We start from the raw sequence: 21,237 nt of genomic DNA on the forward strand, positions 1-21,237 counted from the left end.
AAACAGCTCCCACAATTTTGATATCAATTTCTCTCAGCCAATCATGAGTCATTTGTGTAAGTGTTGAATAAGCTTGTTGAAAATCTGTTTATTGTGAAATAGCATTGTATTGGGTCAAACACCATTTTTCCCCAAAGTTTACTGAGGGTTGGTAACAGGCTGATTGGACTGCTGTTTGAGCCAGTAAAAGGTGCTTTGCTATTCTTAGGTAGCAAAATTACTTTTACTTTCCTCCAGGCCTGAGGGCACACACTTTCCTGTAGGCCTGGATTGAAGAAATGGCAAATAGGAGTGGCAGTATCGTCTGCTATCATCCTCAGTAATTTACCATCCAAGTTGTCATGAGATGTGCTAAATTATATTTAAAAATATATATCTCTTTCTGGTACTCCTGAAATTCTCTTTGGTGCCTAACATTTTTAAAGTGGGGATCAGTGTGTGTACCGTATGTGTTTGTGGGATGCTCATGGGCAAACGTCAAGGGTATCATAGGTCAAGCTATACAATACAGTATTCTGTACTTATTCACAAGTTTATGGTCAACATACTTTATTTTATGCCGATGTAGTATATAGTAGCCTTTACTTGCTTTTTGCCATACCATAGAAAACTTGCAATCCATTTTTTTTTATCTAGGCAAGTCAGTTAAGAACTAATTCTTATTTACAATGACGGCCTACCGGGGAACAGTGGGTTAACTGCCTTGTTCAGGGGCAGAATGACAGATTTTTACCTTGTCAGCTTGGGGTTTCAATCCAGCAACCTTTTGACAGCCACCCCAAACTGTTACATATTCAGGAAAATATAGTCCTTTTGAAGTGTGTATTATTTTATATGTATGTGTTATTATTTTATATTATATGTATGTTGTTTTGAGATATTCTGTTTATTGGTAAAGGAAATGTAATATTTGTTAATGCCAAATGACTAATACAAACATTTTGTAATGAATCTTTTGAAGACATTTTGTATCCTTTTTTTATTTGTATTTACTTAATAAAATTAAATATTTGTATATAGCATCTTAACATTTTTTTGTAGTTTTATGTTATAAACACAGTTAATAAACTGATGACAGCACTCTGTTCAGTATAACGTTATAAGCAAGCTTTGATGTTCATGACAGAAATATGTATACTGTATAGCTTCCTTCAAACTGACCTCATACAGAAACACACAACTAATACAGCATACACTTCAAACATTCACAAACACAAATATTACATTAAAATGGACAGCAAAGAAAGAGAAAATACTGTTCAATCCAGTGTTGTACGTCCCATTTTAGCATGCAGCATTCCAGTGAGTGTGGGAGTGACAGAACATGGCACATGGATATTATAAGGTGTGTGAGTGAGTTAGGGGGAACAACTCAGGGAGGGATTTCTGGGGAAATGAAACTTACACCTTTACATAATGACAGCAGCAGCTCCTATCCCCAGCTCATTGCACTCTAACCCCGAGACACAGGGCCAGGCCTGCCTTCCTACACAGCTACCACTGGACTGACCTGACCCAATCTGAAAGATGGGGCCTTGGACCCTGCTGCTTCTGCACCTACCCCTGGGTAGGCTCTGTCTTTTTGAAGGGGGGCTCTGGGGGGAAATGAAGGGGAAGGCGATATCTAGTCAGTTACACAACTGAATGCATTCAACGAAATTTGGCTTCCGCATTTTTCCCAACCCCTCAATTGATTTATTGATTGTTTGGGTCATGCATTTTACTTTCTGGTGAGGACTGCAGTATTTAATGTAGGATGTTCCTCTTGCAAGTTGCAACTCTTGAAGGAGGGCTGTATAATGTACTGTATATTGACACACAGCTTCCCTTATCTACAGTATCTTATCTTCATTGTTATTATTTGAAGAAAAACATTTCTGTAAATGTTTGATGTGTTTGTTTGCATTGTCTCTGGTACTAATATTTTGCTCTGCTAAAATGTCTCTCTGGCTGTCCTGTTCTGTGTCTGTCAATCATTTTGGATGTTTTTTGTGACGGTCTCACTCTGTCTGTCTGCCTGCCTGTGTGTATCTTCCAGTGGTGTCCATGCTCCCAGCCCCTACCAACGTGTCCATTGTCTCCTTCAACCTGGAGCACACTCTGACCTGGCTGCCAGGTCCAGGGACTCCTGACAACACATATTTCACAGTTCAGAGCCTCAGGTCAGCTCACACTTACACTTCAGTCCCATGCTTTCATTTAGCTTATCCTTATACGTAGCTGCTGAAGAAGCACTTTCTTTTCAGGTTGTCTTCCAGGATGATCCAATGCTTTCGTTTCGTCTGGTTAGTTGGTCAAGGCCAATACTGAATCACTGCAATTGTGCAATGTAGAGCAGTGTAGATATCATCATCAGTGTTGCATTTCCTTAGCTTCTCCCCTCTATTTCTCTCTCTTTTTCTCTCTCAAATCAATTTCAATTCATTTTTATTTGCTTTTTTTCGGCATGACATAAATGTACATTTTGGCAAAATGTACTTTGGAAATTGAATGATTCATTAATAATATCAATAACAACATCATGAAAAATTGTCAAGATTGTCACAAACAGGACAATCATTAACAACAATAATCAAGGGTGGGAGCGTGGAGTTGTATTAGAAATGGAAATTGTCACGAACCGGCTCAAAGCCCGTAACAAAAAGGAGACAACGTGGAGATAAGGAGTAACAAAATATATATTTATTAAATAAAGTAACTAAGTATAATATACAATGGTGTGTGTAATCAGTAATCAGTAGTGTAAGTGAGTATTTTGCATGCATGAATGTGATAATGCAGGGTGTTGAAAGATGCTAACACAAACAACCACAAAACCACCAAGAAACACAACCAAATCTATTAAGGTATCTGCATGGAGAGAGTCTCCTCCATGAATGGGGAAGTGGTGTATTTATCCTGGRAKACACCGGGCCCAGGTGTCTCCCATGTAGCTGACGACCCTCCCAACTCCGCCCACCGGCATCCTAATAAGGAAACAAGAACAAAGAAAGAACACGGCAGACAGAGTGGGAGGGTCGTCACAAAATCAGTAAGTAAATAAATAACTTGAAGATATGTGCAGGTTGGTTTGTCAGACACTGTCCCTCATTTTGGTTACATTTTAGTCAATTAGCAGACTCTCTTATCCAGAGCGACTAGGGTTAAGTGCCTTGCAAAAGGGCACATTGACAGATTTTTCACCTGGTTGGCTCTGAGGATTCAAACTAGCAACCTTTTGATTACTGGCCTAAGGCTCTTAACCGCTCAGCTACCTGACGTCCAGCAATGGGGTGCGCTGCCAACCCACAGCTCTCTGCGTCCTCCCCCTACAGGAAGGGTAGCCTCTTCTCATCAGAGAGGTCTTGGAAATCTTAAATTATGATTTCAAATTTGGCGAAATGAAACTCTCTAATTGCTTTATATCTCTCTCCCTCCTCCAGGAAGAACTCATGGCAGCTCGTGAAGGGTTGTGCTAGGTTGAAGACCAGCCAGTCATGTGACCTCACTAACACGTTCAAGGATTCCTTCTATCATTACAAAGCCCGTGTTCAAGCCATCACCACTACTCAGAAGTCCAACTGGTCCCTCTCTACGCTCTTCTACCCCTTGACTGACAGTGAGATGCTTTTACTGTACCTTTTCCCCTCCATTTCAGTCCCCTTTTCTTTTCATTGGAATACCGCGGCTCACTAGTCAAAATGCATGTTGAGAATGGTATTTGAGTGAAACGTTGGTCTACTCTTTTTTTATATTAGGAAATGAAAAAATATTGTCCATTCTAGTGGTCCTCGTTACATCATTTACCTGTATAGATTTACCTGTATAGAATCATTCAGTCTTCACTGTAACCTCTGACCCCTGATGTTGCAGCGTTGCTGGGCCCTCCAGTGGTGTCCGTGTCCGGCTGTGGGAACTGTCTGCTCCTGCAGGTAACTCCCCCCACATCCAGGGGCCTGCAGCGCTCCCTGTCCCCCACACAGCTCCTCTACAGGCAGTTCACCTGCAAGGTGCGCCGGACCAGGGATGGATCTCAGGTAGGGCTTGACTTGGTCGTTCAAAATGTGACCCCCAATGGGGTAAGTTGGGGGGGGATTTCTTAGCATATCTCTTTAGCTGACATCTGCTTACAGCTTTGATATTACATTCATTCTGATACCTTGTCCTGTCACGTTGGGTTTGACCTATCAACATCATTTTGAGGTTGTTGTTTTTTACAGTGTAAAGATATGTGAAAGGACGTATACCAAGAAAAGAAAGCAAGTTCTGAGAATGTGGTCAAACCCACACCCGTTATATTTGAATAGAACCTGAGAATAACATCAGGGCATTGATGAGAAAGCAGATCAGTATCTGTCTAATATAAGAATTTAATCATGCACATTTTTCCTCTCTGAGGGTTGTTAATCTTTCATGACTACAGATGTAGATACGTGTGGTTTTTGCCCACACCTTCCTCTCAGGAGCACACAGTCTGGTTTGTGTTCGAGGAAACTGCCTCTTGCTCTGAGAAAAAGTACGCCTACACAGATTCAGGAGGAGGGGTCTCTTCTCCTCATCTCTTTGTCAGTCATCTCATCTCCTTATCTCTAACCCACAGTTATTTGTCAATTCGGTACAGATACTGTGAATAAAATACAAGACAACAATGAATGAACAAATCATTAGTCATAGGACTAATATCTTAGTGAGATATTGATATTATAGCTACACACATGGCTATGAATTAGACCGTTATGGTCAATGATCAATGTGGAGTACTTATCCAAAGCATTACAGCATGGTAAACGGGTCTATAAACATTATATAAACATTGTGACAATGTCTCTGCCTTTTTGTAGTTCAGCATGTGGGTCACCTCCACTGAGAAAACTGTGATTGGCTACCTGGAGCCAGGGGCGGAGTATTGCGTGACTGTCACCCCATCTACAAGCTTTAATCCTCACTCTGTCCCCTCTGAGCCCCACTGTGCCTTCACCAGCCCTACTGCTGCCAACACAGGTACAGTACCAGGGCCTAACAGCACAGCTAAAAGACCACACAGTGTAGTACAACATAGCAATACAGCACAGGTAAATCAGTCTTACACAACATGCACGGACATTATTTTACATCAGTGTTTACATCTGTTAGCAATTATAGTCCGTAACCCTTGGTGTCTGTCTGTCCCCCAGTGCCTGTGGTTCTGAGTGTACTGTGTGCCTTTAGCCTCCTGGTGGTGCTCCTCTGTGGAATAGTGGTCTACAGTGGTCGCCTGCTCTGTATGCACAAGCCTCTCCCCAAAACACTGGTACTATTGCCACTTTATTCAACTGCACAGCAAAATTTAATTGGTAAATTGAACACTGCAGGTGTTGAGAACTCAGCATACGTGAGAACTCCTTCAATACTGTTGGAAAATGATTCCAGGTGAAACTGGTTGAGAGAATGCCAAGAGTTTGCAAAGCTGTCATCAAGGCAAAGGGTGGCTCCTTTGAAGAATCTTGCATTTCAGTAACAGGTGCAATAAATCCATATAACAGATTGGATTACCTTCCAAAAATGCATGTTATTTATATAAGCATAAGATTAATTAATCAACACATGCAATAGGGCATGCTGGGAAAGATGATAATGATGGCTGTGGTTTTGGTTTAACACTGGTTATTAACACCAACATTAGGGTTCTTTTACACAAATGAGTGTTAATGTAACACTTACAGAGTTAATTTCACACCTGAATCAACACTTGAAATGTTACAATGAAAAATCAACACTATGTAACACTGATTAATTTGACACCCTGCTTGAACAACAGTATTTTTTAACAGTCTGTTCATAGTAACACAAATTAACACCACATCAACACCATAACTGCTTACACCAGGATATGAACACAGATAATTTTGCTACTGAAACTTTGCCTGACACCAATTTAATTCAATACAGATTATTATTATTGTTATTTATTCACTCAGGGGGAAGGGAAATACCATCAACATCATTATAATGCTTTTGATATTGCCTCTTCCATGGCTTAACACCCAACCCATTTTGGCTCTACTCTCTCTGCCTGCAGTCCTCTGTTCCTCTCTGTGGTGGTGGTTAGATGCCCACAGATCCCTAGCCTGACCCCTTCAACCTGCTCGCAGTCCTGCTTGTGGTTGGACCCCCATCACCATGACTTTGTCCCTCCCAGGCCATACACAGGGGAGTAGACATGTCGAGGAAGAAGATGATGATGAAATCTATGGACTGGTGTTGGTCTCCTCGAGATCAAATACATATTTAATCCACAATTATCCAGTGATAAGAGTATAAGAAAACATTGGTTTATATTTCTGTCTGAGTCATGACAAAGTTCTATTATTATTTTCTTGTGAATAAAGCTACTTTGGGATTGATTATAACATGTAAAAAAAAAAGGCATAAGCAAAAACAAAATGTGAAATGTATGTCGATTTTTCTATAAATGTATTGAACTATGTCATATTCAACAAGTAGTTAAGGTTTTATTATAGACCTGTAATAAAAGGAGGAAATTGAATACTTTTTATTGCAATTCGTTCTTATTGACACTGAATATAGCGACGCTAGGAAATGCCCAGTGCGTGTCATGTTTTTCGTTTGAACCGTACGTAAGCTTCAGTATTCATGCGTAGCGTAGTTACGCTTACCTCGCAATTCTCAGACCATTCGGAAAGTTGGCTAGACAAACTCTCGAGAGCAGCAACAAGAAAAATATAGCCAACAGAACATTTGAGTGTCGTTGGATTACATTGAAAATCTCTTGGGAAACATGCAATCTACAGTTTTTACTATCTTGTTTGTCAAAGTATGTTTAACTTTACATGGAAATACAGGTCAGTATTTTGCTCTTGGTCTTACCATAGAAGGCATAGCCAACCAACGTGCTGTCAAGCGATTGGCTATGTTTGTAGGTGAAGGTTTTAAACCTCCTTTTGTAGATATTCCTTTATAATTTCACAGTCTATTATACATTTATTTAACACTCATACATTCCTCAATCCATTGTATTGGCAATTGTGGGAACGAATGGAAACACTTGACATTTTGTCGTCGTCATTGCTGTAAATATTTGTTTACTTCCTTCTCTATAACGACCAGGAATGGTCTCTGTTACATTTACATACTGATGATGTAAATACACATAGGCCTAAGGTTTTATCCATCAGCTTTGCTGAATGGCAGATTTGCTCAAGAGTGTTTATCTCTATGAAGCAGGCTTAATTTCTCTAGTACCTCTTAAAATAGTCTAAGACCTGAAACAGTACTATTTCCCCACACCTGCTGCATGATGTACAGCAGAGTATCCCAACCTTTTTTGGTTACTGTACCACCAACTGAATTTTGCTCTGCCCGGAGTACCCTTGATGTGCCCCCTCATCTAAATTTTACTAGTAAGCCTATGGTCTCATGAGTCTGTTGATGGGTCGAATACCCTCAGGGTTCCTACTACCCCTGGTTGGGAACCACTGGTGTACAGTATATTGTCAGTATGTTCAAATGTATATCTCGGTGCTTTACAGCAGTGTTAGCTGAACTTCCAAGTCCCAGTAACATCAGGATTAACTCTGTCAACATGGGATTAGTGTTGGAGTGGGATGCACCTCAGAACCGCGCAGAAAACATAACCTACAGAGCAGGGTACAGGTGAGTGGAGACCGTGGTAATATGAAAAACAACACAATGGAGCTAAGTGAGGGTGACACATTGAAATATGAGGAACGTCCTCCTGTGGGTGCTGGGAAAGGGTAGAACTGACACACCTTCAAGTCGACTTTACCAGTAGACTCTCAATGTGTCATACACAGGCATGCTCACACTCTGGCGTGCTCTTTGTACCTACACACGTTCCTACTTTTCTCATACATTATTGCTCACACTGACACAAACACAGTCAGTATATCTCTAAGAAATGGGTGCAACTATTTCACTCCTATTTCACTTCCACCTCAAAAAGCACATGAAAGAGGATTTTGGCCCCACAATCTATTAGAAACAGCTAAGATTGGCATTCCTGCAACATCATTTTGTTGAAATATAATATAATCTCTGAGAAATTAAGCTAATTGGCTATTTTAATTGATAGGATTCATATTCAATAAAAATAGGACCTAACACCTGAGTTGGCACACATTTTTCTAACAATGAGGATTCCAAAGAAATTGTCAAAGCCCCCCTGGACCCCCACAGACCCCCCACACCAACAATGAGTATATGGTATCAGTTCTCTATGTCTGACAAGTAGTATGGAGGTGCGGCTCAGAGTATTGTTTCTTCATCCTATGCAATGCAATTGTTTTTTTATTCACCTGTTCAGAGAAATTTGTCATTGAAGTTGTTAGGTTTTTACAAATTAAATGAAAAGCTGAAATATGTTCAACCCCTTTGTTATGGCAAGCCTAAATATGTTCAGGAGTAAAAATRTGCTTAACATGTCACAAAATAAGTTGCATGGATTCACTCTGTGTGTGTTAATAGTGTTCTCTGTACCCCACACATACAATTATCTGTAAGGTTCCTCAGTCGAGCAGTGGCTTTCAAACACAGATTCAACCACGTCTACCAGGGTGGTTTACCATGACCTCAGAAAGAAAGCTGGGTAGATGGGTAAAAATGAAAAAAAGTAGATATTTAATATCCCTTTCATCTTGGTGAAGTTATTCATTACACTTTGGATGGTGTATCAATACACCCAGTCACTACAAAGATAAAGGCGTCCTTCCTAACTCAGTTGCCGGAGAGGAGTGAAACCGCTCAGGGATTTCACCAAGAAAACTGAGGATGGGTCAACAATATTGTAATTACCCTAAAATACTAACCTAAATGACAGAGTGAAAAGAAGTAAGCAAATATTCCGAAACATGTATCCTGTTTGCAAAAAGGCACTAAAGTAAAATGTGGCAAAGAAATTAACTGTATGTCCTCGGGGGCTCCAGAGTGGTGTAGTGGTCTAAGGCACTGCATCTCAGTGCAAGAGGCATCACTACAGTCCCTGGTTCGAATCCAGRCTGTATCACAACCGACCTTGATTGGGAGTCCCATAGGATAGGACGGCGCACAATTGGCCCAGGCTGTCATTGTTCTTAACTGACTTGCCTAGTTAAATAAAGGTTAAATAAATACAAATATATATAAAGTGTTATGTTTGSGGCAAATCAAAAACATTACTGAGTAACATTCTTCATATTTTCAAGCATGGTGGTTATGGGTATGCTTGTCATCTGCAAGGACTAGAGAGATTTTGGGGATAAAAAGAAACATGATACATCTATAAGCACAGGCAAAGTCCTAGAGCAGTGGTCGCCGACTGGTCGATCACGATCGACTGGTCGATCTTCAAGGCATTCCTAGTCGATCACCAAATATTTCTGTAGAAAAGCCAACGAACGATAAAGGCTTGCGCTCCTTTTTAAAAATTGTTGAGTTGTTGCCGGTAGGTGCACTTGATTCAAAAGTCCTGCGCACCGGATAAGCAAAGTGTTCCCATGAGACAAACTACGCCTACCCGGCGGACCGGCAAATCTGTGACTAAATGGAGTGCACCTACTGAGCTGCCCAATCGGATAGCTCAAATTACCGTGGCTACAGAGCTTCCATGACCCTGGCCACAGACAAGTTTAATAGGCTACTAGCCTGCGTAAGATKTAATAACTTTTAAAACCATGACCACAGAGGGTCATGTTAAGGAATACAGCAAAGAGCTGCTGTTTTGATGAGTGAGTTCGTGTTTAAGTTTATATTCAGCACTGTCACTGTTTTATTCAACACTATTACAAAACGTGCTTCTCCGTACTTCCGCTCGGGCTGCAGCTGCAATGAATGAATAGCCAAGTATTAAAAGCCCTGCGTTTTATTATTATTAGCTGCTCGTCGTGTCGATTTTAATATTAAGGAATATTTAACTTTCTCTGGTCATAGGAACAACATTAATTTGTGCATGAGGCAGATGCGGTGCGCCTCAAGTCTCGTCATCAGGTGGATGTCTGTGTCCCCTCTCTCTGGTCAGTCTCAGCGGAGGAAAGGAAGAAGAGAGCAGAGACCGTGAGAGGCGGTTGGGAAAGATAGTTTCGAACGGTCATCAAAGTCAGAAACTCGGGCGTCTTTCTAGAGCTCCGACTTTTCGACCTGAAGATCACTGACGTCGTGATTTGACCTTGTTGAACATCAGATGCAGGTACCATCAGTCCAGTAAAATAAATACGCTAATGTTCAATTCATGCTCCACAGTGCCTCACAAGTGCTAAACCAACTGCTCTATTTTGTTATCAAAGCTCGAGTTTTGAAATATAACATGGTCTGATTAACAATATTGGCAGGCCAATCATATAGCCAATATGCTGTGATAATGTATTAGGCCTACTTCCCAAACCTCATTCCTACAAAACTGTTTGTGTGAGGTTAATGTAAATAAAAAAACATCTGAGCAGTAGATAGATCTCAGCTTGCTTTTTGACTGCGAAAGTGATCTTGACTCAGAAAAGGTTGGTGACTGCTGTCCTAGAAGAAAACCTGGTTCAGTCTGCTTTCCAACAGACACTGGGAGACAAATTCACATTTCAGTGGGACAATAACCTAAAACAAGTCCAAATATACACTGTATTTGCTTACCAAGATGTTCCTTAGTGGCTTAGTCAGAGACACCTTCCAGTCCATGGCAAGACTTGAAAATGGCTGTCTAGCAATGACCAACAACCAACTTGACAGGGCTTGAAGAATAAACAAGTTATAATAATGTGTTGTAATCGCTGCCAAAGTTTATTCTAACATGTATTGACTTAGGGGTGTGAATACTTATGTAAATTAGATATTTCCGTATTTAATTTATCAATACATTTGCACACAAAAAAATACATATTTYMACTTTGTCATTATCGGGTATTGTAATACATTTTGAATACTCACACTGGGAAATCAGATGTTAGGTACTGTAACACAACAAAATATGGAATAAGTCCAGGGTATGAGTACTTTCTGAAGGCATTTACTAKGTACCATTTACTTGCATTGGATTTGTGCCACAAATGCTAAAAAGTTAGCATTTGAAACAGTAGCCAGGTAAAGAAAACCAAAGCATGGGTTGCTGTCACACCTTGTCCATAAACTGCCTAAAGGGTAAGGAACCCAATATGTCATTTTATTTATTTGGGCGATCTATCCCATTAACATTGAGGGGGGCGGGGTGTGTATATATGTATCTATTTTTAATCATCTAGTAGCAGGAACAGCAACATCTAGTGGTCAGAACCTGGTAATATCAGGATGTAGGATAGGACATTTCTCAGAAAGAAAAACATTTAATAACAATAAATTCACTGCATTGGATGAAGAAACAATACTCAGAGCTGCAACTGTGTACTTTTTTTGTGCCTGGTTTGGTTGAGGGTCTGTCGGTGGCTGTTGACCATTTCTTTGTATTCCCCATGTCTTACTCATTGTTAGAAAAAAAGTTTGGCCCAAATTGGATGTTAGGTACTGTATTTATTGGATATTGTATGAACGTTGAAAATACGTCATTTATAGACGTCTGGGCCAAATCAAAGCTGGTCCAGACCGAACAAAATCTGAACCAAACATAGACTTCTATGATTGGTTCAGATTTGGACCGGACCAAAAACCAATGTCTGTGGAAATCAAGGCYGATCTGGACYTCACCAAAAATAGACGTCCAAAAGGCATCTGCATCGGTCCGTGCTGACTGAGGTGTAGCCTGTTGCCTGAAATCTAATTTATGAATGGCCATTTATGTGGTAAGCCTTCCGTTTGTAAAACACCAAAAAAGGCGTCCGGACAGGACCAAAAAAAGACGTCGGCTCGTGCTTACTGGGGTGTAGCCTACCATGTCGGGCAATGGAATTTTATGAATACCCATCCATGTGGTGGGCCCACCGTTTGTAAAACAGGCCGTTGCCTTTTTGTCCTGATTCCTGTGACTAATCAATTTGGCTATTTAAGCTCTGAATATCAGCTATACAACTTTATGAGGAGTTATCGTGAGCCTATTTGCAATGTGTTTTACACAGCGGGAAATGCAGAAGTAAATATATTTTTTCCGCTATGATCAGCTTGTCAAAAATGGTCAGATACAAACTTGAAACCACTGATCATGACAATAGGGTGAAACTCCTCGACAACAGTTGTGATTGTCCATTCCATATCGTTCATTTTACTTTGACCTGTACTGTTTTTAGGATATGTCGTTTGTTAACATGACAGCGCATTTTTTATTTGATTGGACACCATTTAGGTTATGCTATTTGATCGGAGTAACGTACATGTAAAAAGAGTCTGTCTCATTAAATACATTATCTCAAGCTTGTAGGCTAAAGATAAGGCAGCATACTCTTTCTATCACATCCTATATCTGCTACATGATTTATGTTAGATAATTGTTTTGACTGAACGCTGGTGGAGTGTTGCAGAGATGCGTCTCTCCAACGGCACCCTGGAGAGGCACGCTGGGAATGGACAAGCAAAATAATTTGCACACCTGCCTTTGATAAAGTGGGCACTGATTATCACAGGGCGGCATCAGCACTCATCTAAAAAGGCCATATGCCACTGGTTGAGAGAAATTATCATTGTTTTTGGGCAGAATTATGTAAGGTTTTATGTGTTGTTGTTGGTGCGTCTTGGTCAGTTTAGCTCCGAAAATGCCGCCCTCGTCAATCTGCCGCCATAGGCTAATCCTGCCACCTAATCCTGCCTAATGAGCATCCAACCGTGCTGGTAATAATATTCTACTGCAATAACTATTATGCCATGTTTTGATTCAGGGGCTTGGTCAGCAGCTATGAGGTTGTATGTTGGAACACAACAGCCCAAAGCTGTGACTTCACCAGTCATCTACACAAATTTGGAGTGTACTTTTTCCAAGTGAGGGCAGAACGAGAGGGGGACACATCTCGCTGGATGAAGACCAGCGTGCAGTTTGTCATGGATGAACACAGTGAGTTTATACCCATCTCCGTAACAGCTTTGACAGATGTTCAGGGTATGAAAGTGTATTAACATGCACTCTTCAACCAGAGGTTGGGTGAATCCTGGAGCCTGACAGAATTGCCTCTTTAATAGACTAGTCTATGGTTATCAGCTAGCTAGTGTAATTTCTTTAACCCTCTTCATCTAAGAGGTGTTCACTTCCTCTAGGTCACTTCCTTTCAAATGTCTCTCTCTACAGCCACACTAGGCCCTCCCGGTGTGACGCTCGTCTCCAGTGGGGCTGACATTGAAGTGAGCATCAACGACCCRGTGCTCAGGATCTCTGAGTTCAAAGACGTATACAACCACGCAAARTTTAACATCWCCTWCTGGAAAGAGGGTCAGGAGGAGAAGGTATGGTGACCATTTTACTTTCTATTTTTTCACCAAGGGATCTGATAATGTTAAAACAAAGGAAAACAGACTGTCGCCGGATCTTTCACATCTGGTGGTTAACAAGCAGTACTTCATAGTAACGGGAGCCTATAAGGAGTATGAGGTACAGGTTTAAGCAGATTGCGAATTATACCGTGACATGTTTATGGATCTAATAGTAAAGACGTGTCATTTAACATTCAAAATAGTTTTATTACCTTTTTAATTTGKCATGAACACCAGTCATGATGTTTTCATCTTATTGTCAAACAAATCACTTGAAAAAGTAGACTACTTGTGCATGCYCGTCCACTCCAAAATAGTTCCAGCATCCAAACAGTGCACTGTGCGCTTGCGCCATTTGATGAATGGAAAGAGACATCTGTTACAAAACACCCAACAGTTTAATGACAATCGGCGATTATCATTGGGTCTACACTCTTGTAGCCTGAATTAATTGATGCGTCTTGCTGACTGTCCCAGCATGACAAGTGCAGACACGTGGGTGTTTTATTATTTATTTTTTGCCTTGACACAGGTGGGGTTGTTCGTTTTAATTTGGAGTAAACTTATTTTAATATTTACCACTGTGGCAGTACATATGTCATTTTAAACAAATAAAATAATGGTAAAATTAGCATTACTTAGAGCATTACCCCCCTCCCAAAAAAACAAGTTTCACTTTGTTGCTTTTAGGGGGAACCTTCTGGGTTTAGGGTCAGAGCACAAAAACGACTTATCCATCTGCCAATGGTAACTGTTATGACTGTGGGTGGGATAATCTGATGGCGCTGTCGATCCTCACTACTTCTCTATCACCCCCTCAGACCAAAACTACGAATATCACCCCACTGCGTAAAGTGGTCTTGGCGCTGGAGCCATGGACCAGGTACTGTGTTCAGGCCTGGGTGTACACCCAGAGGTTCTCCAAACACAGCCAGCCCAGCAATGTTACGTGTGAGAGCACCGCTAAGGGTGAGCCCCATGTCTCTCGCTCTCTTTCCGCCTCTCTCTCTCTCTTCCTCCCGTTCATCGGTTAAACACAAATGATTAGGATTTGATTAGATTGCTGCTTTCAGTGCTTCTCCAAGTACAAGTCCCCCCTGCTCAACTAAATCCTTCCTCCCTGGTGTCCTTTTTCCAACTCCAACCACTCCTCAGGCAATGACAGGCCTTGGGTGGTAGCCCTGGTGACATTGAAAATCTCTTGGGAAACATGCAATCTACAGTTTTTACTATCTTGTTTGTCAAAGTATGTTTAACTTTACATGGAAATACAGGTCAGTATCACCAGGGCTACCACCCAAGGCCTGTCATTGCCTGAGGAGTGGTTGGAGTTGGAAAAAGGACACCAGGGAGGAAGGATTTAGTTGAGCAGGGGGACTTGTACTTGGAAGAAGCACTGAAAGCAGCAATCTAATCAAATCCTAATCATTTGTGTTTAACCGATGAACGGGAGGAAGAGAGAGAGAGAGGCGGAAAGAGAGGAGAGCATGGGCTTCACCCTTAGCGGTGCTCTCACACACGTAACATTGCTGGGCTGGCTGTGTTTGGAGAACCTCTGGGTGTACACCCAGGCCTGAACACAGTACCTGGTCCATGGCTCCAGCGCCAAGAACCACTTTACGCAGTGGGGTGATATTTCGTAGTTTTGGTCTGAGGGGTGATAGAGAAGTAGTGAGGATCGACAGCGCCATCAGATTATCCCACCCACAGTCATAACAGTTACCATTGGCAGATGGATAAGTCGTTTTTGTGCTCTGACCCTAAACCAGAAGGTTCCCCCTAAAAAGCAACAAAGTGAAACTTGTTTTTTTTGGGAGGGGGTAATGCTCTAAGTAATGCTAATCTTTACCATTATTTTATTTGTTAAAATGACATATGTACTGCCACAGTGGTAAATATTAAAATAAGTTTACTCCAAATTAAAACGAACAACCCCACCTGTGTCAAGGCAAAAAAATAAATAATAAAACACCCACGTGTCTGCACTTGTCATGCTGGGACAGTCAGCAAGACGCATCAATTAATTCAGGCTACAAGAGTGTAGACCCAATGATAATCGCCGATTGTCATTAAACTGTTGGGTGTTTTGTAACAGATGTCTCTTTCCATTCATCAAATGGCGCAAGCGCCACAGTGCACTGTTTGGATGCTGGAACTATTTTGGAGTGGACGAGCATGCACAAGTAGTCTACTTTTTCAAAGTGATTTGTTTGACAATAAGATGAAAACATCATGACTGGTGTCATGGAACAATTAAAAAGGTAATAAAACTATTTTGAATGTTAAATGACACGTCTTTACTATTAGATCCATAAACATGTCACGTATAATTCGCAATCTGCTTAAACCTGTACCTCATACTCCTTATAGGCTCCCGTTACTATGAAGTACTGCTTGTTAAACCACCAGATGTGAAAAGATCCGGCGACCAGTCTGTTTTCCTTTGTTTTAACATTATCAGATCCCTTGGTGAAAAAATAGAAGAAGTAAAATGGTCACCATACCTTCTCCTCCTGACCCTCTTTCCAGTAGGAGATGTTAAATTTTGCGTGGTTGTATACGTCTTTGAACTCAGAGATCCTGAGCAATGGGTCGTTGATGCTCACTTCAATGTCAGCCCCCACTGGAGACGAGCGTCACACCGGGAGGGCCTAGTGTGGGCTGTAGAGAGAGACATTTGAAAGGACATGTGACCTTAGAGGAAGTGAACACCTCTCAGATGAAGAGGGTTAAAGAAATTACACTAGCTAGCTGATAACCATAGACTTAGTCTATTTAAAGAGGCAATTCTGTCAGGCTCCAGGATTCACCCAACCTCTTGGTTGAACAGTGCATGTTAATACACTTTCATACCCTGAACATCTGTCAAAGCTGGTTACGGAGATGGGTATAAACTCACTGTGTTCATCCATGACAAACGCCTCAGTCTTCATCCAGCGAGATGTGTCCCCGTCTCGTTCTGCCCTCACTTGGAAATGTATACTCCAAATTTGTGTAGATGACTGGTGAAGTTCACAGCTTTGGGCTGTTGGTGTTCCAACATACAACCTCATAGCTGCTGACCAAAGCCCCTGAATCAAAACATGATAAAGTTATTGCAGTTAGAAATATTATACCAGCACGGTTGGATGCTGCATTAGGCAGGATTAGGTGGCAGGATTAGCCTATGGCGGCAGATTGACGAGGCGGCATTTTCGGAGCTAAACTGACCAAGACGCACCAACAACAACACATAAACCTTACATAATTCTGCCAAAAACAATGATAATTTTCTCTCAACCAGTGGCATATGGCTTTTTAGATGAGTGCTGATGCGCCCTGTGATAATCAGTGCCACTTTATCAAGGCAGGTTGTGCAAATTATTTTGCTTGTCCATTTCCCAGCGTGCCTCTCAGGGTGCCGTTGGAGCAGACGCATCTCTGCAACATCTCCACCAGCGTTCAGTCAAAACAATTATCTAACATAAATCATGTAGCAGATATAGGATGTGATAGAAAGAGTATGCTGCCCTTATCTTTAGCCTACAAGCTTGAAGATAATGTATTTTAATGAGACAGACTCTTTTTACATGTACGTTACTCGATCAAATAGCATAACCTAAATGGTGTCCAATCAAATAAAAAAATGCGCTGCATGTTAACAAACGACATATCCTAAAAACAGTACAGGTCAAAGTAAATGAACGATATGGAATGGACAATCACAACTGTTGTCGAGGAGTTTCACCCTATTGTCATGATCAGTGGTTTCAAGTTTGTATCTGACCATTTTTGACAAGCTGATCATAGCGGAAAAATATATTTACTTCTGCATTTCCCGCTGTGTAAAACACATTGCAAATAGGCTCACGATAACTCCTCAAAGTTGCAAGCTGATATTCAGAGCTTAAATAGCCAAATTGATTAGTCACAGGAATCAGGACAAAAAGGCAACGGCCTGTTTTTACAAACGGTGGGCCCACCACATGGATGGGTATTCATAAAATTCCATTGCCCGACATGGTAGGCTACACCCCCAGTAAGCCCGAGCCGACGTCTTTTTTGGTCCTGTCCGGACGCCTTTTTTGTGTTTACAAACGGAAGGCTTACCACATAAATGGCCATTCATAAATTAGCTTTCAGGCAACAGGCTACACCTCAGTCAGCACGGACCGATGCAGATGCCTTTTGGACGTCTATTTTTGGTGAGGTCCAGACTCAGCCTTGATTTCCACAGACATTGGTTTTTGGTCCGGTCCAAATCTGAACCAATCATAGAAGTCTATGTTTGGTTCAGATTTTGTTCGGTCTGGACCAGCTTTGATTTGGCCAACGTCTATCAATGACGTATTTTCAACGTTCATACAATATCCAATAAATACAGTACCTAACATCCAATTTGGCCAAAACTTTTTTTCTAACAATGAGTAAGACATGGGGAAATACAAAGAAATGGTCAACAGCCACCGACAGACCCTCAACCAAACCAGGCACAAAAAAAGTACACAGTTGCAGCTCTGAGTATTGTTTCTTCATCCAATGCAGTGAATTTATTGTATTAAATGTTTTCTTTCTGAGAAATGTCCTAATCCTACATCCTGATATTACAGGTTCTGACCACTAGATGTTGCTGTTCCTGCTACTAGATGATTAAAAATAGATACATATATACACACCCCGCCCCCCTCAATGTTAATGGATAGATCGCCCAAATAAATAAAATGACATATTGGGTTCTTACCCTTTAGGCAGTTTATGGACAAGGTGTGACAGCAACCCATGCTTTGGTTTTCTTTACCTGGCTACTGTTTCAAATGCTAACTTTTTAGCATTTGTGGCACAAATCCAATGCAAGTAAATGGTACTAGTAAATGCCTTCAGAAAGTACTCATACCCTGGACTTATTCCTATTTTGTTGTGTTACAGTACCTAACATCTGATTTCCAGTGTGAGTATTCAAAATGTATTACAATACCCGATAATGACAAAGTTGAAATATGTATTTTTTGTGTGCAAATGTATTTGATAAATTAAATACGGAAATATCTAATTTACATAAGTATTCACACCCCTAAGTCAATACATGTTAGAATAAACTTTGGCAGCGATTACAACACATTATTATAACTTGTTTATTCTTCAAGCCTGTCAAGTTGGTTGTTGGTCATTTGCTAGACAGCCATTTTCAAGTTTGCCATGGACTGGAAGGTGTCTCTGACTAAGCCACTAAGGAACATCTTGGTAAGCAAATACAGTGTATATTTGGACTTGTTTTAGGTTATTGTCCCACTGAAAGGTTGAATTTGTCTCCCAGTGTCTGTTGGAAAGCAGACTGAACCAGGTTTTCTTCTAGGACAGCAGTCACCAACCTTTTCTGAGTCAAGATCACTTTCGCAGTCAAAAAGCAAGCTGAGATCTATCTACTGCTCAGATGTTTTTTATTACATTAACCTCACACAAACAGTTTTGTAGGAATGAGGTTTGGGAAGTAGGCCTAATACATTATCACAGCATATTGGCTATATGATTGGCCTGCCAATATTGTTAATCAGACATGTTATATTTCAAAACTCGAGCTTTGATAACAAATAGAGCAGTTGGTTTAGCACTTGTGAGGCACTGTGGAGCCATGAATTGAACATTAGCGTATTTATTTTACTGGACTGATGGTACCTGCATCTGATGTTCAACAAGGTCAAATCACGACGTCAGTGATCTTCAGGTCGAAAAGTCGAGCTCTAGAAAGACGCCCGAGTTTCTGACTTTTGTGACCGTTCGAAAACTATCTTTCCCAACCGCCTCTCACGGTCTCTGCTCTCTTCTTCCTCTTCCTCCGCTGAGACTGACCAGAGAGAGGACACAGACATCACCTGATGACGAGACTTGAGGCGCACCGCATCTGCCTCATGCACAAATTAATGTTGTTCCTATGACCAGAGAAAGTTAAATATTCCTTAATATTAAAATCGACACGACGAGCAGCTAATAATAATAAAACGCAGGGCTTTTAATACTTGGCTTATCATTCATTGCAGCTGCAGCCCGAGCGGAAGTACGGAGAAGCACGTTTTGTAATAGTGTTGAATAAAACAGTGGACAGTGCTGAATATAAACTTAAACACGAACTCACTCATCAAAACAGCAGCTCTTTGCTGTATTCCTTAACATGACCCTCTGTGGTCATGGTTTTAAAGTTATTAAAATCTTACGCAGGCTAGTAGCCTATTAAACTTGTTCTGTGGCCAGGGTCATGGAAGGCTCTGTAGCCCACGGTAATTTGAGCTTATCCGATTGGGCAGCTCAGTAGTGCACTCCATTTAGTCACAGATTTGCCGGTCCGCCGGGTAGGCGTAGTTTGTCTCATGGGAACACTTTGCTTATCCGGTGCGCAGGACTTTTGAATCAAGTGCACCTACCGGCAACAACTCAACACAATTTTAAAAAAGGAGCGCAAGCCTTTATCGTTCGTTGGCTTTTCTACAGAAATATTTGGTGATCGACTAGGAATGCCTTGAAGATCGACCAGTCGGCGACCACATGCTCTAGGACTTTGCCTGTGCTTATTAGATGTATCATGTTTCTTTTTATCCCCAAAATCTCTCTAGTCCTTGCAGATGACAAGCATACCATAACCACCATGCTTGAAAATATGAAGAATGTTACTCAGTAATGTTTTTGATTTGCCCCAACATAACACTTTTATATATTATTGTATTTATTTAACTTTATTTAACTAGGCAGTCAGTTAAGAACAATGACAGCCTGGGCCAATTGTGCCCGTCCTATCCTATGGGACTCCCAATCAAGGTCGGTTGTGATACAGCCTGGATTCGAACCAGGACTGTAGTGATGCCTCTGCACTGAGATGCAGTGCCTTAGAACCACTAACACCACTCTGGAGCCCCCGAGGACATACAGTTAATTTCTTTGCCACATTTTACTTTAGTGCCTTTTTGCAAAACAGGATACATGTTTCGGAATATTTGCTTACTTCTTTTCACTCTGTCATTTAGGTTAGTATTTTAGGGTAAATTACAATATTGTTGACCCATCCTCAGTTTTCTTGGTGAATCCCTGAGCGGTTTCACTCCTCTCCGGCAACTGAGTTAGGAAGGACGCCTTTATCTTTGTAGTGGACTGGGTGTATTTATTATACACCATCAAAGTGTAATGAATAACTTCACCAAGATGAAAGGGATATTAAATATCTACCCAGCCTTCTTTCTGAGGTCATTCGGTAAACCACCCTGGTAGACGTGGTTGAATCTGTGTTGAAAGCCACTGCCTCGACGAGGAACCTTACAGATAATTGTATGTGTGGGGTACAGAGAACACTATTAACACACACAGAGTGAATCCATGCAACTTATTTTGTGACATGTTAAGCACTATTTTTACTCCTGAACATATTTAGGCTTGCATAACAAAGGGGTTGAACATATTTCAGCTTTTCATTTAAGATTTGTAAAACCTAACAACTTCAATGACAAATTTCTCTGAACAGGTGAATAAAAAAACAATTGCATTGCATAGGATGAAGAAACATACTCTGAGCCGCACCTCCATACTACTTGTCAGACAACGAGAACTGAGCAGTCGACATGAAGTAGGTCTTGCGGAGTACAGTGTACAGAGGGTTGTGGTTATGGCTGTTGGTGCTGAAATCTTAGAGAGTGGTAATTTCATCTGTGGGAAAGAGGGAAGTGCCTTTGAGGAAGTCTCTGAGGTCACAGCTGTCTACGTATGTATCAACCAATGACAAGAAGAAAGTGGACACACCCACAACCTTCCTACCCCTTTCTATGATGCATCATTAATGTCCTGACTGTAGTTTAATGCAATCACCCACAAGCAGGACAAAGGAGAGAAGAGATTAAAGTAGATGTCACACGTCAAAATTTTGATTGATTTATC

The 21,237-nt window shown here is 41.1% G+C and overlaps 2 protein-coding genes across 4 annotated transcripts in view; both read left to right on the forward strand.

Moving 5' to 3' along the window:
• The first annotated feature begins 1,457 nt into the window (after positions 1-1,457).
• Positions 1,458-6,490, forward strand: LOC111959819 (interferon alpha/beta receptor 2). 2 transcript variants are annotated; one of them, XM_023981620.2, is made up of 7 exons: positions 1,458-1,567; positions 2,039-2,162; positions 3,423-3,598; positions 3,853-4,016; positions 4,821-4,980; positions 5,154-5,269; positions 6,038-6,490. In XM_023981620.2, exons 1-7 carry the CDS (start codon positions 1,528-1,530, stop codon positions 6,065-6,067), a joined length of 810 nt encoding a protein of 269 aa, XP_023837388.1. In that variant the 5' UTR covers positions 1,458-1,527; the 3' UTR covers positions 6,068-6,490. The 2 variants fall into 2 exon arrangements, with proteins under 2 accessions (XP_023837388.1, XP_023837389.1); XM_023981621.3 differs by lacking the exons at positions 1,458-1,567; positions 2,039-2,162 and adding an exon at positions 3,057-3,341.
• Positions 6,491-6,619: 129 nt separating this feature from the next.
• LOC111959546 (interleukin-10 receptor subunit beta-like) overlaps positions 6,620-21,237 on the forward strand; it is a 28,547-nt gene continuing 13,929 nt past the window's right edge. For both annotated transcript variants that reach the window (XM_070437564.1, XM_023981182.2), the window contains exons 1-5: positions 6,620-6,821; positions 7,509-7,632; positions 12,759-12,931; positions 13,163-13,317; positions 14,166-14,313. In XM_070437564.1, the coding sequence (XP_070293665.1) occupies positions 6,758-6,821; positions 7,509-7,632; positions 12,759-12,931; positions 13,163-13,317; positions 14,166-14,313 (664 nt within the window). In that variant the 5' untranslated portion in view covers positions 6,620-6,757. The remainder of the gene's footprint in view (positions 6,822-7,508; positions 7,633-12,758; positions 12,932-13,162; positions 13,318-14,165; positions 14,314-21,237) is intronic.

Source organism: Salvelinus sp. IW2-2015, linkage group LG36 (assembly GCF_002910315.2).
Source record: "Salvelinus sp. IW2-2015 linkage group LG36, ASM291031v2, whole genome shotgun sequence".
Lineage (NCBI taxonomy): Eukaryota > Metazoa > Chordata > Actinopteri > Salmoniformes > Salmonidae > Salvelinus > Salvelinus sp. IW2-2015.

Excerpts from the sequence above, each read along its gene's own strand:
- LOC111959819 (XM_023981620.2), top strand. The coding sequence starts at position 1,528 with ATGGGGCCTTGGACCCTGCTGCTTCTGCACCTACCCCTGG. Across the intron at positions 3,599-3,852 it reads CTTCTACCCCTTGACTGACA|CGTTGCTGGGCCCTCCAGTG; the intron begins GTGAGATGCTTT and ends CTGATGTTGCAG. Across the intron at positions 5,270-6,037 it reads AGCCTCTCCCCAAAACACTG|TCCTCTGTTCCTCTCTGTGG; the intron begins GTACTATTGCCA and ends CTCTGCCTGCAG.